Genomic DNA, 17,359 nt, shown 5'->3' with positions numbered 1-17,359 from the left:
ACTTATTTCTAATTGGAATTTGCCTGCTTTAACATTTAATCTTTGGTTCTTGTCATGCCACCTTCTGCCAGATTAAAGGGCCCTTTAGGATCTGAAAGATTCTGCCTGTGAAAGCACTTGAACTCTAATCATATCATCTCTAAGTCTTCTCTTTGTTCCACCCCATCAGCCTGTCCCACCTCAAATTCTCTTTCCCCAGAGTCTTGTCTTGCTTTGTTTCCTGTTTTACACTAGCAAGGCAGAAAAGGAGGACTGAGAAGGGTTAAGGTGTGGAGGGAGAGAGCTCTGCACAACTTCACGCAAGAGGGCAGCAACCAGCAGTACCCACTTTGTGTGCAAACCTCCCAGTTGGAGGTACCAGTGATGGTGCAGACTGTTTCACGAGAGTGCTCAGACTTTTTCTCTTGTCAAGAGTGACAAGCTGTCTCTGCCCAATAGCTCTACAGTTGTTAGCCCGGCCTGTCATCCCTGAATAGATTTATCAGAGAAAGATTTGGTTTCTGAAGCGTGCAAGAGTTTCTGAAAAGAAAGATTGCACTGGAATAAAAGAGTAGATCCCTTCTAAACAATGTGCTCCTGGAAGTCTTACTTGAAATGTTGTAATGTAACTACAAGTTGAACTCTCTAGCCCAGCACCCTTGAAAATTGAGCAGTGCTTGCTGAACCACAGGAGGTCAATGTTGTCTAGCAGCATTACCCAACGTCCACTGCTTACTGGGCTCTTAGGAGACATTTATGGGTAAATTAGAATTACATAATAGCTCGGAACACTGAGAGTCGGGACTGGTTGGTGTAAACAAACTTCACAGGGTTACAGAAAACTTGTCTACATAAGTGGACATGTAGCTAACTGAAATCATGCTGGATTACGGATGTTCCCAGACCGGAGTGTGTCAGACTAGTGAGGTTCAACCTGTACCGACAAAAACACAACTTCCACTATAATAGAGCTAATTTTGAAGGGAATACAGAACGGTAGAATTGGAGTCTATAGAATAGAATAGTTTATAGAACTAATACTTTCAGACCATATGTACGTAATGTTTGAGCTATAAATGTATGAGTGGATAATGCAACCTTCAAGTGGCTGGCCCATTGGAAGAAGAAGGGACCTGCTGCTATAACCATCTACAGTCATTCTCCTTTAGATCAAAAGCCGGTAATTTTGGAGCATAAGATGAGGACTGTAGCCCTGGTCATCCATGTGTATGTAATTTATTCCTGTGAGCATATCTGAGGGGGTTTTTTTTTTCAGCACATGCATTTGTTATACGTTGCTTTATAGTCCAACCACTAGAAGGAGTCATAGTAACATTAAGTCCATTGCAAGTCTGTTGAGGCCAGTGTCCATTGGCAAATATCTAATTTTTCAGAGGAAAACCAAAAAAAAATCTGGCATAAGTTGCATGACTGGTGAGGCACTGCTATAAATGGGAGTAAGGGAGCAATTTCTGGGCCTGTAGGTGGAGTTCAGGGCTTGTTATTAAAGGTTAGTGGTTTGACATTATGAATCCACACTGCAAAATATCAGTTCTTGCTAAAAAAATATGGGGGGAGGGGGCAAATAGGAGTAGATGGACTTTCTTGGCTAGTACTAGATACATTTACGCCAAATCATGTAGGATGACTGGCTGGAGATAAAACACGTTCAGCGTTCTACAGCACACAAAGTCATGGGATGCTCCCCGGTTTGCTTTGGGATAAGACTCGGGCTAATTGTAAACCCCTCTATAAAATACAACTTCATGTCACCACAGTTAAGCATCACAAAGGCAAAATGATCTATGTATCCCTGCATGGCTTGAGTCTCCATGGGCTGAGCTTCAAACCTAATCCCCAAGGGAAGATTGGCAGGAGAACAGAACATGTTTCATTATGGGGGGAAATTCACTCCCACACTGCCAAAGACCCCTGCCTTCCTGCAGGTTGGAGGGGTCTCTCGACACTAGCCCCCTGTGGTGGGGGGGGCGGGATGCATGTGGCCAGGGATAATTGAGTGTGAAATAAATCTGGTGGCAGAGGTGACAGAATCTTCCTAAAAGCGGGGAGGCCATCCTCTGCAGTGCCTCTCCTCCCCTCCAAATCTCGCTTTTCTCCCGCCCACCCCACCCCAATGGGGTGGCAAAAAGGGGGCGCATTCCCCCCATGTGGTAACACTGACATTCTCTTCTGGTGTGGCAGAGAAGCTGCCACTGTTGTAGTGGGAAATAAGACCCCCAACACCCCTGTAAATTAGTCGGTGTTATTGACCCCGTACTCTCTGGGAAAATAACAAAATCTGTCACAATGTCAGTCGCTAAAGAGAAAAGAAACCTGCCTAGTGAGAGCTGGCAAGTGTGTTAGCAGAATGACTACTGTACTGGAAAATTACTGCGTGCTGTTTATAAAGGCAATCAGACAGGAATGTTAGTCTTGGAGTCCCGCTTTAGACATCAGCAGCTGTATTATTCTACTAGATTCCTGGTATTTTTTATTCCCTATGCTTTTAGGGACTGGGTGTGGCACAACCTGTTACCAGAATCAAGGTTCACCTGATTATTTTGACGGCATGTGGCACTTGATCCAAAGAACAGTTTCAGGTGTGCCATATAGCGCGCAGCTACATACTCATTTATGTCTGTTTGCTTACATACATACATTTAGTGGAACAATTCAGATATGCACATAACCAGCCTATGCAGGGCTCAAGACAAGTAAGAGAGTGAAATGTCATGGCCTATGATATACAGCAGATTAGACTAGATGTTCTAATGGTCCTTCTGGCCTTAAACTTTAGCATGAATCAATGAAAAGTAACCTCATATTCTTTTTGTCGCCTTACCCCACTTTCTCACTTCTTCCCAACATTGGTTGACATCTTTCATTGCCTCTTGTCCAGATCTTTGACTGTAAGTTTTGCAGTCATTAATAGTTCAGGCAAACATTCAGCTTTCCTAGATTTCAGTATAAAATACTGTACACACAAGTTTCTCCCCCTCACCTCCCAAAGGAACCTGGGCATTTCGCATACGAACAAGAAGGCAGAACAGCTATTTCAAAGGTAATGACTAATCCAGGCTCTAGAAAGATCAAATAATCATCTGATCCTCCACAGCGAGTTTAAAGTTGGCTCCAGGGGCCTGTCAGACAAATGTTGCCAAAGCAGATTAGACAAAGAACCTCCCAACTCCTCAGAAGAGACAGTCAGAGGTCAGAGGGTGAGGAAGACTCAAGGGGCAGAGATGTAAGACATCCCTCTACTCAGGTTGCAGGGCCGCCCTGCTCCGATGGCACTTGGCCTTTCAGAATCTGCAGACATAACACCCTTGCCATTCGGTAGGTTAATATCTTTGCTTAAAACTCCAACATCGAAACCCAGGGGTCTGACATTCCCGGCCTGCCAGCCATCCCCAGACAGAGAGATTGCACAATTGGCCTAGGACTCCCAGCAGGCCGGGAGGGGGTGGCTGTATGTTGCCAGCCTCCATGTGCTCCTTCCTGCCATTGCCCTTCCCCCTCCCCCCACATAGCACCCCAGGATACAGTTTGGGGGATTGCGAGCGAGGCCTAGCACCATGCGCAGGCAGGAGCTTCAAGGGAAACAGAGCGCACTGAGCAAGTGCACCTGCTCCGCGGTGCTTTGCTCACTCGTGGCTCCATCTCCCAGCGAAGCTTGTCTTCATGGATGGGGTGCCATGGGGGAGAGGGCGGGGCAATGGCAGGAAGGGGGCAGGGCTTCCGGCTGGTAACAGACAGGGCCTGCCCCACCCCTGTCTGCTGGGAGTCCAAGGCTGAATTGTGCAATTGCTCCTGCCAGGGATGGACCACGGGCTGCGAGTTTGAAACCCCTTGTTCTAAACAGAATCAGCTTTTGATTTAAGCATCCAGCTCACAAACCTCTCGTCTACAGTACTCTTAACAAAAACCCCCGTCAACAAAACCCTCCCTAGGATTGTGAGCGAGATGAGTTTTTCTCACAGAAATAATGCAGGCCTTATTGGAAACGGGGTAGAGGCTCTCAAGTGACTGTCTATAGCACTCCCATCTTTAACTGAAGATTGTTATCACCCAAAAGGGGGAAAAAATGAATATAAAAGGGCTACAGTGTCAAGCAATCGCTGAGATTATGTTACAGGCTTAGATACTGGAAGACAAAGGCTATATTTGATGGACGCAGCTGGCCAACTTAATAACATAGGTCTCTCCTGATTGTTTGAAATTAGAGCATTTGATAAGCAAAAGTCTACATTTTAAAAAAAAGCTCATCCTGAAGGTGCATACGGGTATGTGCATTGGGTTTAATGACTCCAGGAAAGGAATCATGTCTGGTTTGTAATTTAATAACAACTATACAGGAATGCTATGTTGTATGTCACTTGTTTTGTTTGGTGCAGGAAGACACTACTTATTGGGCAATCTGTTGCTGATGGTGATTATGCAAATTGAGTCCTTCACATTCTTTTAACAAGTAAGAAACTGGCAGCAATCTTCATATTTAATCAATTCTCTTATCGATAAGGACACAATCCTTTGTATTTCCACTCTGGCTCCGATCAGTCCAATCGGGAGCCACACTCTTGTTGCTTCTGTTCGGTGTCATGCACACTAGAAATTATTCTGGATGACTGATTTTAAAGGACATTGGATTGGTATCTGGACTTGTCAATATTACACACAGGGCTTTTGTCTAGAAGAGCTCCTTTTGATCCTCCCTCAAAACTCTTAACAAGGATCTTGCCACAAAAGTGGTGTCTAACAGTGATATTTTCATTATGATCAATTAGCCAGTTCAATCTGGAATCTCCAAACCCAGCAAGGTGCTGTAGTGATGTATTCATTATCCAGCAACTGTGAGGTGGATGTAAAATCTAAATTAAAAACACCTCTGGAGAGGATGAAGAACCAGCATGCTTATACAACGAGAAATGCCAAAGGCAGCTATTCTAGGACTTGCCACATTAAAACAGACCAGTGGTTCTTCATTTCTTGAATCCTATTTCTGACAGTGCCCAATGAGGATGTTACAAAGGAAGGCATAAAACTGACATAATTCATCTACTAGTAATTTTCCATGGGAGAAATATCTTCTTAACCCAGTCTTGTGCCCTAAAGCACACGTTTTGATAATCCTTCTAATTGTACCAAACCTAGCGAGAATGCAGATGCTGGTTTTTCTCATATGATATTTCACATTTACTTAAGAGTCTCTCAGATCATAAAGTGCTTTGGAAACCTTAAAGAGTTAAGCCTCACAATATTATTTTGAAGAAACAATGGTGGTTTATGGAAGCATAGGCTAAAGGAAGTAGGTTATTAGCTGCCCACAGAGAATGAGTTTTAGACATTAATGGAGGAATACTGCAAAGTATCTCAGCAAGAATATAACAAAGAAAATAATCACTATAGTGGCTACTGCTATAGCGAACTAGCTACACTCAACGGGCCAAATAATCACATGTGGCTAGTGGCTAGCATGTTGGACAACCCAGATTTAGAGGGACCAGTAACCTGGTTACATGTAACAATTTACATGTGTGAAATGTTGTACAGGCGGCCCCCGACTTGTGACATGATTGGTTCCCGGGAAAGTGTCGCAAGACCGGGGCGTCGTAACTCGAACCCTCATTTACGATAGGTGCCGTGCGCTGACATAAATGTGTGCTTAGGACGTATGTCGAGGTGTTTCAGCCCCTTCCACACTTACAAAAATGGTTGTAAGTGCAGGGAAATGTTACTCGGGTAGTCGCACTTCCGGGGGTTTCCTGTAGTTATCTCTCTTTTCTTGTTTGGCACATTATATCATTACCTCTTGTGTCCAGAAAATCAGAAATAAAACTGAATCTTTTTTTTAAACTGGTCAGGGTTAATGGACCATATTCAGAGTTGATGGGAGTGGATGCAGCTCCATTGGTTTCAATGGAAATGCACCTGCTTTCACCACATCTGAAGTTGGTGCATAAATTTTAGCAGCTGATGAATTTGCAGCAGAAATCATCAATCTGTTTTCATGTCAGAGTTCCCACAAATTGAACCCAGAATATGGTTACTGCTGCAGTCCAAGGATTCTACAGTCCAAGTACTGTATTGTTGAACCAGAATCCCTAGCTTTGGCACCACAATAAATAAGCAACTAAAATTCTTGGGTACATAATTTGCTGAGAGCCATAGTTAGACTAATTGTTGCTTCTTAGTGGCTCTCAGTGGGTTTACAGAAAGAACATCTGCTTGGCATCTGCTTTGGCTTTGTTTCATCAGGGTGTGTTAATCTTTCTCTGCAGTGAAAGGAATGACATGAATATTTTATCGTAGGTTTACCCAATGTAACTTTTTATAGGGATCTGGTGCTTGTTTGACTAAGTACCGCCATTAATTACATACTGTATCTCTGGATTGTGCTGCTTCCCAGAGTTTATGGTTGTCCCAAGAAATGTCTTGTATTACAGATTGTTACTGCATATGCTGGTCTTAGAGAGTATGGCTGGCACGCTGGCTCCTTTAGAAAAATAAAAAAGTTTGCTACCTTAGATAGGATTAGGGCAGACAATGTGCCCTGACTCTCTTCCACTGCTTTCTGGATGGTCTTGGGCATGTTGCTTCTCTCCCTGTTCTTCTGTTTCCATGTCTGTACAATGGGGACAGTGACACCTATCTTCTGGGTACAGCACTTTGGAATCTCTGGATGACAACTGCTAGGTAAGAGCTAAGTATTATTTTTTACCCAGTGGTGGAGCAATCTGCATAGTGTTGAAAATTTAGGTATAGGATTTTGCATTGAAAGGGTTCCGTTCTGCCACCTTTATGTAGGCTGAGAGGTACCCTGTTTTGAACACAGCCCTCAGAAAACTGGTTGTTGTTCGTTTTTTGGGTTTTTTTTGAAGTGCCCAGAGTAGGGATGTAAGTGATGAGTCAGATGCTTATCAGATAGTCGACTAGTGACTCAACTAGTTGCCCTGCTTCCCCCCACCCCCGCTGCCTCTCTCTCTCTCTCTCTCTCTCTCTCTCTCTCTCTCTCTCTCTCTCAGAGAGAGAGGCAGCAAGGGGGGAGCAGGATCCAGTGCTGGGGGGAGCTGACTTAAAAGCTGGTTCCCCCCAGCACCGTCTCTGGGGAGAAGGGGCAGGGGCGCAGCAGGGCACTGGTGGTGCTTCCACCTTTGAAATGTAGCAAGGGCTCTTGCTACATTTCCAAAGCAGAAGTGTTGCGGGAAGCACGGGGCGAGCTGGGGACTCAAACAGTCCCCTGTTGGCCCTGCGCTCCCTGCTTCTGAAATGTACAAGAGCCCCAGGACCCCCCGGCTTTACTTTAAAAACTCTAAAATGGGGCCAAACCAAAGCCTCATTCCAACGGTCCCTGAACTTTGAAGATGTTTGAATCCAAATCCAAACTTCCTGACTCTGGTCCAGTTCACGCTGTGGCTAGAACTAGATGGATGCTGAAAGCTCAGGAGTGCAGGATTGGTTCATTTCAGTATTGGAACCGATTGCTGCTGATGGCAGCAGTGTCAGAATAGGTGTACATGGCTCATTTTTGCACTTAGGGACAGTTCATAGGATCACTTTCAGCTAACTGTTTCTGCACTGCTTATAGCATTCCCTCTTAAGGATGTGGTGAAGACCAGGACTTTAACAGGGTTCAAAAAGAGCTAGATCAATTCATGGAGGGTAGGTCCATCAACGGCTACTAAACAGGATGGGCAGGAGTAGTGTCCCTAACCTCGGTTTGTCAGAAGCTGGCATGGCTTACAGGGGAGGGATCACTTGATGATTTCCCTGTTCTTCTGTTCATTCCCCCTAGGACACCTGGTATTGGCCACTATTGGAAGACAGGCTACTGGGCTAGATGGACCTTTCATCTGACCCTGTATGGCCGTTCTTATGTTCTCTTACTCTCCCTAGGCACCAAGATGTTGCTTTTTAGATCATTGGAGAAGGAATTTTTATAACAACGATCTGTGCCTCAGTTTCTTCATTTACAAAACGGCAGTGCAGATTCTTCCTAGGATCACAAAAGGGTGACAGAGGTAGTGAGGCTTAATTCATTTGAGATTCTTGAAGAGAAAGTGCTCTAGAAGAGGAGAGTACTGTTGTTGTAATAAAATTATGTAATCCATTTATGCTTTAATGATCTTTTAAAAAGAAGCCGCATATACAAAAGCTACTCAGGTGGTCTTAATAATAGATTGTGGTGATATAATCAGTTGAAATTCATTAGTCAGTGGCACTATTATGAAGTTTGTATTCCTTTGGGAATGTGTTTGCACCTTTTGGACCTGGAATGGACAGTTCAGTTTGCTGTTGCCATTTTTATGTTTTCGATCTTTTAAAAATGACCCTTTATCTTTGAAATCTTCAGAGAGGTAGCCAAGTTAGTCTGTAACTGGGAAAACTTAAAAAACAACTAATAGTCTAGCAGCACCTTAAAGAGTAACAAAACATGCAGATGGTATTGAAGAAGTGCATTGTTGGCCGCTGTCTAGTGTAGACCTTGAAGGTTGGGTTAATGTATCCAACTCCAGCTATGTAAAATACGTAACTGGAGTCGACTTACCTTAAGCTGAGCTTGGCACCGTCTTCACAGTGGGAGGCCAATAGGAGTAAATGCTCCTGTAAGTTTTCTTACTCCTTACAACTGCTAGGAGTAGCAGTGCCAAATGCAGATGCCCTCAGTATTTGATTTAGCAGGTATTAACTAAACCTGCTAAATCAAATGCCAGAAGATCACTTGCTGTACTGGAGATTGAAGACATTGTCTTAGTTATACTCTGTCTGGGGCATGCTGGCAGCCACAGCATGAAGGAAAAGAACATGCCAGCAAGTACTAAGGTGAAGGACAAACTGATAAGAAATATGGCATTGTTGCCTACTGTAAAAAGCTGGTCAAAATCTCCTAGTTTTGCTTTCTAAGGTGTTTGTGATCAACCTGGCAATGAAACCACACCAGCAAAAATTACCAAAATAAAAACTTAACTTGAAATTAGCAAAAAAAAAAAAAAAAAAAAAATCTGAAATTTGACAGTTGCACCTCCCCGGCCAAGCCCGGCCTTTACTGAGTTGCAGGCATCACCTGTTTCAGGGGGCAGTTCAGAATAGAACAGGGATGTGGAGGAACTGAGGGCTTCTCTCAAGGACCCATTGAGAAAATTACTCATTACCTTGAAGGAAATGCCTCACCTCCCCTGGAATCTCTCTCAGAGCTATTCTAGGCCCTGCCCTTCTGTGACAGAATAGATTTTTGCCTCATTTTTTCAGGAAGAACGGCTCTTGCGCAAGAGGGGGTTTTGCAGGAAAAGGAGCTGTCTACACCGCTCCTTTTTGCGCAAAAGCCTCTTGCGTAAAAACAGCCCCTAATTAATTATGCAAATGAAGTGCAGCAATATTCTGCTCCGCGCTTCATTTGCATAGGTTTTTGCAGAAGAAGGGTGCAGTATAGACGTAGCCTTAGAGAGACACTGTTAAGTCTCTCTTTGCCCAGGGGCCACATTTGAAATATTAAATGTATGAAAGGATCCCAAGGGCTTTCTATTGACTTCAGTGGTCTTTGGATCAAGTCCTATGTGACTATTCATCTTCTCCCAATGGCATTTATTGTTTCCTATCACTCGCTGTTATGTCTCTGTTAGAATGATGCCTAAAGAGTCCACTGACGGGACTTTCAACACCTTGTCAGAGCAAGGGAAAACCTAGATTAAAAACTCCTTTCTTTTCCTTAGAAGAAGATCATAATCTGATTGTTTGAGGCATTTCAGGAATACCTGGCAGGACACTCACTGCCCATCCTACAAAGAAAGCTACTCAGAGCAGCTTCTGCCAAGAATGTATTTTTATCTTCGGCTTTCTCCTTTGCTGTCATTCCCCTTTTTTTGCTTCCCTTTGCCAGTAGCTCTAGTGACTACAGTGCTCCTGTGCGTATTCAGTGCAGCCATTCCCAATCCTGTGGCTACTTTAAATGAACAAAGCACAAATAATTTTCTTTCTATCCATCCCTTTGGGGAGCAGCGCTTGGGACCGGACAGGCCACCTGCACATTCTGCTCCTATAGGCCCCATGCCAGCTGGCTTTGAAGTCAATAGGAAACTTTTTGTTAACATCAGTGGATGTCGGATCCTCCCCGGATAAACCGGATGTGTTGGTCTTTTGTCCCCCTATTAGATTACAGTTGGCCTTATCGCACTCCAGATCCAAAATGCCAAGCAGTCAGATGCTGGGATGCACCCAACTACTCCCCTCCCCTGAAAAATATAAAAGCCCTTTCAGTGTTTTCTAGCTGCTGTTACTCCTGGGGGGAAATACCTTTGATAGGGAAGCTGCAAGACCAATCGTGCACCATTCCCCAGCATTGCAGATACAGCTTTTCAAGCACCCAGAGCAGCTGGCAGAGAATACAACTCTGCAGGGCTGGGGCCACCCAGCCAGAGACTCCTGCCTTTAGCTGGATCAGCTGCTAGTCCTGGCTGGGCTGGGACAGTGTCAGAACGTTCCCCCCAGCTGCAGGAATCTCAGCCTCCTCCCTTGCTTCCTGCCACCCTGGCTTCTCAGCTGTGGGTGGCGGGGTCATTAACCGGGGAGCTGCTCCTCCATCCACCCAACCCCTGTGTGTCCGGGCCTCCCAACCCAGACGTCCCTGCCAGCCCTCACCCGGTACATCCAGAACCTCCCAAGCCTTCCATGGCAGCACCCCACCCACTGAACCTCAGCCCCTGCACCTGCCACCCCTCTCCACCGCCACTGAACTCCCTGCACTCACACCCCCATCCTGATGACCCCCACTCCTTGCATCATCCTGAGCCCCCATATGCAGGCCCCCACACTGCTGTTCCCCAACTAGCTGTACTCAGCTGTACCCACCCTTCAAGCCTCTTCAAGCACCCAGATTCCCCCACACTTAACTCCCTCCCCAAGCTGCCTGCACTCAAATTGTCCCACACAGAATCCACTCACCACACGCCTGGGTAATCCCCCACGCACACTGAGCCTCTCCACACTTGGATTCTGCCTGCCCCCCACCCGGTGCCCCTGCCAGCGAGGGGCAAAGCCCCAGAGCAGGCCTGAGCCTTGTCCTGTGTCAGCGTCTGGTGCTGTCTCACCACTGAGCCCATGTCCTGGGGTTAGGAGGTGGGCGGGCTGCAGGGTGATCTCCCACATGTGGGCAGCCTGCACTCCCCACTGCCCTGGTGGAGCCTCTGAATGAGTTTACTGACAAATGGAGCTTGAAGAATTTTGCAGGATTTTAAAATACTGTGTGCAAAATGTTTCGTGACTTAGCACGGCATTGCCCCCGGGAATACTGTGGTGGTCACCAAAGTGAATGAAGGTGTCAGCCGCCTTAACACACAAAAATGTATGTCCCTGTTGTGCACAGGACAACTGGCAAAGCTGTGACCATGTTGCCCATCCCGTTCTCCCCCCAGCTGGCTTCTGCCTTCACTGCAGACGTGATCGTCAGCACTATAGACCTATGTTAGCAATGGTAACGGATAGGGGTGCAAAAGGTTAACGGGTAAGCCTCACTCTTAATGGGCGAAGCTAGTTAACCCGCTCCACACCCACCCCAGGCAGGGGCCTGCTTCAGCACCACAGGGCCCTCGGGAACAGCCCCTGCCTGACCACCCCCACTCCCCACCCTGCCGCAGGCTGGCAGGTTACAGCCCACAGCGATGCTTCCCTGGGAGCAGGCACAGCAGCAAAGCCTCCTCCCTGGCGTGGGACCAGTAGCCGGAGGCTTTATAGGCTCTGCAGTATACAGCTGTAATTGTTAGCGGTTACACAGTTATATTTTTAAATGCATTTTTACATCCCTAATAACAGCCTGCAGATGAATTAATGAGAACTAGCAGGTGAGGCCCATGCGTTGACCGGATAAAGTCATTTTACGTCAATTACACTTACAGGAAGGTTCAAGCAATTAAATAGATGTCATAGAACATTTTATTAATGGCCTTGCAAAAGGGAAGTAAAAGAACAGTTTTAAATTTGTAGGATTTCTACTTCAAACATTATTCATTTTATTGAGTAATTACCATACATAGTAAATTTGAATCAGAAACTCGCAAAGCTCCCATTACTCTTTCCGTGTCTAATTTGAATGGTTTTGTGATTTGTAACAGTAAAAATGTTCTTTGCCCTAAAATGACAGTTGAATAGGCAACTCGATTTTAATTTTGTTAGCAAATATTTTTTATGAACTCTAATCCTAATGGTCTTGACTTTTTTCTGATGAAAACCAAAAATAATTGTTTAAGCCTTTCACCCAGCATATTGCGGTTTAAAAAGTTGTGCATTCAGCTAATTTAAATGGCAGGATTATGTATGCAAAAATTTGGTATCTGCAGCTAATTGTGATGTATGACTTTATTTTTCACAAACAAATCCACAAACAAACAAACTCATCAAAATATATAATAGATTACACATGACAATTATATTTTTTATGTTTTATGGGCTGTCTCCCCCGAACAGTAACATTTGAATTTTTTGCAGTGTTGATTCCTTTTGGAGACACAAATCCTTAGACAGCCTGTTTTCAAGTCTTACTCTTAACTAGGCATCTGTGCTTCCACTCTTGGCCTTTCTGCCAAACAGATTTTTTGCCTCCGAGAAAGTTTCTTACCTATGTGAGCCACAACAGATGAGCCCAGTGTTCAGTAACTCAGGTTCACGTGACAAGGGAAAGATTTATTTGATTAAGGATGTTAATCTAGATGACAGTCCTAAATAATAGCCTGGAAGGCTAACTTCCCAGAGGAGCAAAGATGATTGCTTTCCTGTGCTCACACACAGAGCTACAGTTCCAGTCTTTCACTTTGTCCAGGAATTACTGTAATTACAGAGAACATCTTCCTCAATGACAGATTGCAGGAAGCTGTAAGATGGATGCTTTGTGTGTATTGTATAAAGCATCCTTTCTGCTCACCTTCTAAACCGGATTCTTCCCAGACAGAAAATGAAAGGGCATAAGGGAGCAAACTCGTCCAAACTGGAACATTCAAACCACAGACAGGTGCTTTAAATCGCTCTCATGAGAGCTCTTTTATCAATGTCACCTTGTATTTTTAAAGGCTGCTTGTCTCTTGGATGGTTGTTTAAGGTTGGATTTGCCAATCAGAGGAATCTTGTTTGTTAGCCATCATTTTTAAGGCCCACATATGCCTTGAATTTCAAAACACAAAGAGTGCCCTTGTTAAACCACCAGCCAGCCACAGAGTGATGGAGAGCAACATATTTACTTCACACGTGAAAAGATGAGCTCAAAATGACACAGTTGAGGCCTGCATGCAGGAGGGATGTGAACGCATCCCCTCTCCCCCATAGTCCTCAAATAAGCAGAAGGAGCTCTGTTAGGGCGGTGGTTCTCAAACTGTGGTCTCCAGCTAGCGCAGGGAAGCTCTCTAGCTCTCCAGCTAGCTCTCCAGCTAGCGCAGGGGAGAGGGAGGTTGGAGGACCAGTGCTGGCTTCCCCTTGGGGGAAGAAGGAGGATCCCCACTCCTCCCTGCCAGATCCGCGTCCTGGGGAAGAAGCATTGCCAGAAGGATTCTGCGCACTGCTGCTCCTCCTCTTCCTTCCCCAGCTGGCAAAACAACAGTGCACTTGATATGCTTCCTGGAGGATTTCCCGGCTGCTCCTATTGGCCAGAATCCAGCCAATGGGAGCAGCAGGATGCTGTGCCTGAGACATGATGCCTGGGAGAGGCGTGGGGCACAAAAGCAAGTAAGAGCACCCTGCCCCTTCATGCCCAGGCCCCCCACCCCTACTGTGCTCCTGCACCGCACTCCCGCCGAAATCCTGCACCTCCAGTCCATTCCTGCACCCTCCTCCCGCCCCAGCCTGAAATCCCATCCCCTGCCTATTCCTGCACTCTCCCTTTTGGCCACACACCCTACCCCCAGTCTGCTCCTGCACCCTCCTTCTTGGCCAGACACCCCATCCCCAGCCTGTTCCTGCACCCTCCCCCCTTGCCAGACACCCTACCCCCACCTTGCTCTTGAATCCACCCTTGTTCCTGCACCCTTCCTCTTGGCCCCACACACTGCACCTTCCCTTGCTCTTGCCCCCTCCCCTCTGGCCAGACATCCTACTCCCTGCCTGCTCCTGCATCCTATCTCCCACCCAGATCTCATACCCTCACCCCCTCCTACACACACACACACACACACACACACACCTGACCAGATCCTCCACCCCTATCCCTATTCCACTCACTGGCAGCCCTGTCTCACACATTGAACCCCTCATTTTTGTCCCCACCCCAGAACCTGGACAGTCCACAAAGTCCACGAACCTCAAACCCCCAAAAGAGTAAATCCAGCCCATGGGAATCCCTGAACCTCAGTCCTACCTGTCCCTCCTTCTTGCCCCATGGGGCTGTAGCACCAGAGGAGTGAGGTATCTCAGGGGCCACATCCGTGAGGGTTGGGAGTTTTGGAGGATTTCTTTGCTTCTCACGTGTGTGGTCCCCAACTGATTTTTCTGTGGGTCAGTGGTCCCCAACCCAAAAAAGGTTCCCCTGCCCTGCCATAAGTAAAGAAAACATGGGAACCTTTGTGTTGGACGTGAAGTAATATTTTACTTTATTTAAAATGAAGTTTGAAAAACTAACATGAAAAAGTTAAAGCTCTTAATGTGTTTAATAATTTAATACTTCCTCTCTTACTGGTTAAATTAAACTGCTCTCCCTAGCTGCAGCGCTAGCAAAACGGCTCAGGTATCGTAATGTAAATAATGCCGAGTTTCCATTAGCAACTGGTGGTCCACGGAAAGGTTTGCATTGAGCCAGGTGGGCCACAGGCCAGAAAGTTTGGGAACCTCTGTGTGAGGGGGATGGGAGAGTGCTGTGTTGTGGGGGGATGGGCGGGCGAGGATGGGGGCACCAAGGCAGGGCCGAGGGAATGGTGCTCCTTACCCGCGAGGAGCGAGCCTATGCCCGACCCCGCTGACCAGAAGCCCAGCCCACACTCACCCAGCACTGGCCTCACCGAGCAGGTAGAGCAGCAGCAGGCAGAGGTGGCCGAGGGAGTGGAGGGGGGCATGGTGCTGTCCGCCATAATCCCAGAAGGTAATTTCTATAAAACCTTTATTACTGCATACATTTTTAGTACATTATAACGAACTCTTTTTACCAATCACTGTTTCCACTTAAATGTGTCATTAATCTCTCATTGCATAACTATTTTGAACTCCGTTATTTTTTAAATTGCTGTGTACACACACACACACACACACACACACACACACACACACACACACACACAGAAATTCCTGCATACGGACCTGCCGTTACGCCAACAGTTTGCTTGTGTGCTGTTCTAAAGAAGCATTATGTGCAAGGCAGCCCTGACCAGAGGAGAGGGGTTTTTGCGCACAAGTTTTGTATTCTCTTCAAAGCAATCCTGAGTGAATTAGAATCATTGTCCTGCAAGGCACTTTCCAGTCCCCACCCAATTCAACCCAAGAAGGTCCATGGTTATGATGCAGCTAGTTCACAGAAGCCACTGCCACATTCACAGGCCCAGAACAGGAGGCCCGTAGTCAGCGTTCCCAAGCAGGGATGGCCCGTGAGCCTAGGTGAGCTAGGCAGCTGCCTAGGGTGCCGCTGGCCTGAGCGCCCGATGATGACATCACGGGATGCTCCGTGGTGACATCACAACCATTGACGGCCGTGCAGGCAAGGGTGCTGATTGTGCCGCCCCACCTAGGGTGCCAGCTGCTGCAGCCGGCCTCAGACTGCTCCTGTTCCCAAGGGATAAGCACAGTGCAGGATTCCACCAGGTCTTTTTGATGTTTCTTCTTGGTTTTCTTGACAGGTGGGTGGCAGGCCCTTGGAGCTCTTGCTCTGCCACCTGTGAGAAAGGCATCCAGCACCGGGAAGTGACTTGTGTTTACCAGCTGCAGAATGGCACCTATGTTAACACCAGAGACTTCTACTGCCTTGGCAACAAACCCACACCAATACAAAGCTGTGAAGGCCAGGACTGCCTTTCGATATGGGAGGCATCAGAATGGTCCAAGGTAAGATATGGTCTGAGGGGGAAATCAGAGCTCTCCCTAAAATCTCTTGATCCAGACAGATACCGAGTTCTCTTGCCCTGAGTCAGTAAAATACTTAAAGTTAAGCACATGCCTCCGTGCTTTGCTGGATGGAGGCCAGAATGCTCAGTGACTAGCAGATCCGTGACCAGTCTGTATGATTAGGCATGCAGAAGAGCTGAGGGCGCTGAGCAGTTCTTTCCCTACCCATGAATTATTGCAGTAGGTGTTATAAACCCAGCTGTATTGTGTGTATCTTTCCAATCTGCAATCACGGCCACCCAGGAGAAGCAGCTCAGTGACCTGGGAGGAGGACTTCAACCGCTCCAATCAAGTGTCTTTTGAAATTAATATCTGATAAGCCATCTGGCAAGGAGTTGTGTGTTGGAGGATGTGCTGGATCACTAGATCTTTGAGACTCTTCTGACACTAGCTAGTTAGGATCCCATAAACACAAACTACTGCATTTATAAAGAGTTTGTAAATGGTTAATAAATTATTAATAGACGTGCAGGCGTGTCACAGGCATGAGTAGCACGTTACAGAGGGTTATAAGCACCCTGTGAACCTAGAGGAGTCTAACAAGGTAGAGCGATGAACTTCGCCTTGTCCTAAAATGTCTGTTAATCGCTTATCAGACATGGTATAAACTATTTAGAAATGGTTCCTTAATATAAAATGTGACCAAAAAAATCCAATGAGGCCATGAAGATATTCCATTTTTATACTAGAAATATTGCCCTCTTGTTTTACACATGAATTGATAGGAATTAGGCTGGGCCATGTGCTATGATGTAGGAATAAACACTCTCGAGGCTGCAGCTTTCAAGGAGAACAGACATCGGAAAGAATTGACGTGTCCAATAAAACCCCCTCCTGGCCCTTAGAATTCAATAGCAAAATAACAATAGCATTGCAACATTAGCAGTGAATGAAGAACAGAACCACTAATTACCGAATTAAAATAATCCGAAACAACTCCAGAGCAAGCCCTCCGGGTTCATATGGGGTTGCTAGCCTGCACTGAAGTCCGTCTGCCATGTCTTCCCGAGTCCTTGTTACATGCACTGGCTAGATTAAAAGGTAGTGCAGGGTGTCTGCTTACTCACACCTTCATTGCTAAGTGGCTCGTGCCCTGAGAGATGGGCTGTGAATTAGATTCATTTTGGATTGGGGACATCAAAGAAGAGGTTTGATGATCTTGTATTGATTTCCAACATATCAGACAATGGCAATGAAATTGTGGCAGATCTGTACTGATAATTGTCGGGCTTCATATCCAGCAGGGTATGGCCTGGCCCATACGGCCACATTTCAGATAGGCCTCAGGCCAACTTCTGAAATTAACCCTGCCGATTTGTGT

The 17,359-nt window shown here is 46.2% G+C and overlaps 1 protein-coding gene across 3 annotated transcripts in view; it reads left to right on the top strand.

Moving 5' to 3' along the window:
- The window catches only part of ADAMTS17 (ADAM metallopeptidase with thrombospondin type 1 motif 17), a 323,015-nt gene that overhangs the window by 266,522 nt on the left and 39,134 nt on the right, over window positions 1–17,359 (top strand). For all 3 annotated transcript variants that reach the window (XM_075896952.2, XM_075896951.2, XM_075896953.2), the window contains one exon: window positions 15,774–15,978. In XM_075896952.2, coding sequence (XP_075753067.1) covers window positions 15,774–15,978 — 205 coding nt within the window. The remainder of the gene's footprint in view (window positions 1–15,773; window positions 15,979–17,359) is intronic.

Source organism: Pelodiscus sinensis, chromosome 14 (assembly GCF_052426305.1).
Source record: "Pelodiscus sinensis isolate ZL-2025 chromosome 14, ASM5242630v1, whole genome shotgun sequence".
Taxonomy (NCBI): domain Eukaryota; kingdom Metazoa; phylum Chordata; order Testudines; family Trionychidae; genus Pelodiscus; species Pelodiscus sinensis.
The sequence above is the reverse complement of the archived record's forward strand: the minus strand, read 5'-3'. Positions and strand labels throughout refer to the sequence as shown.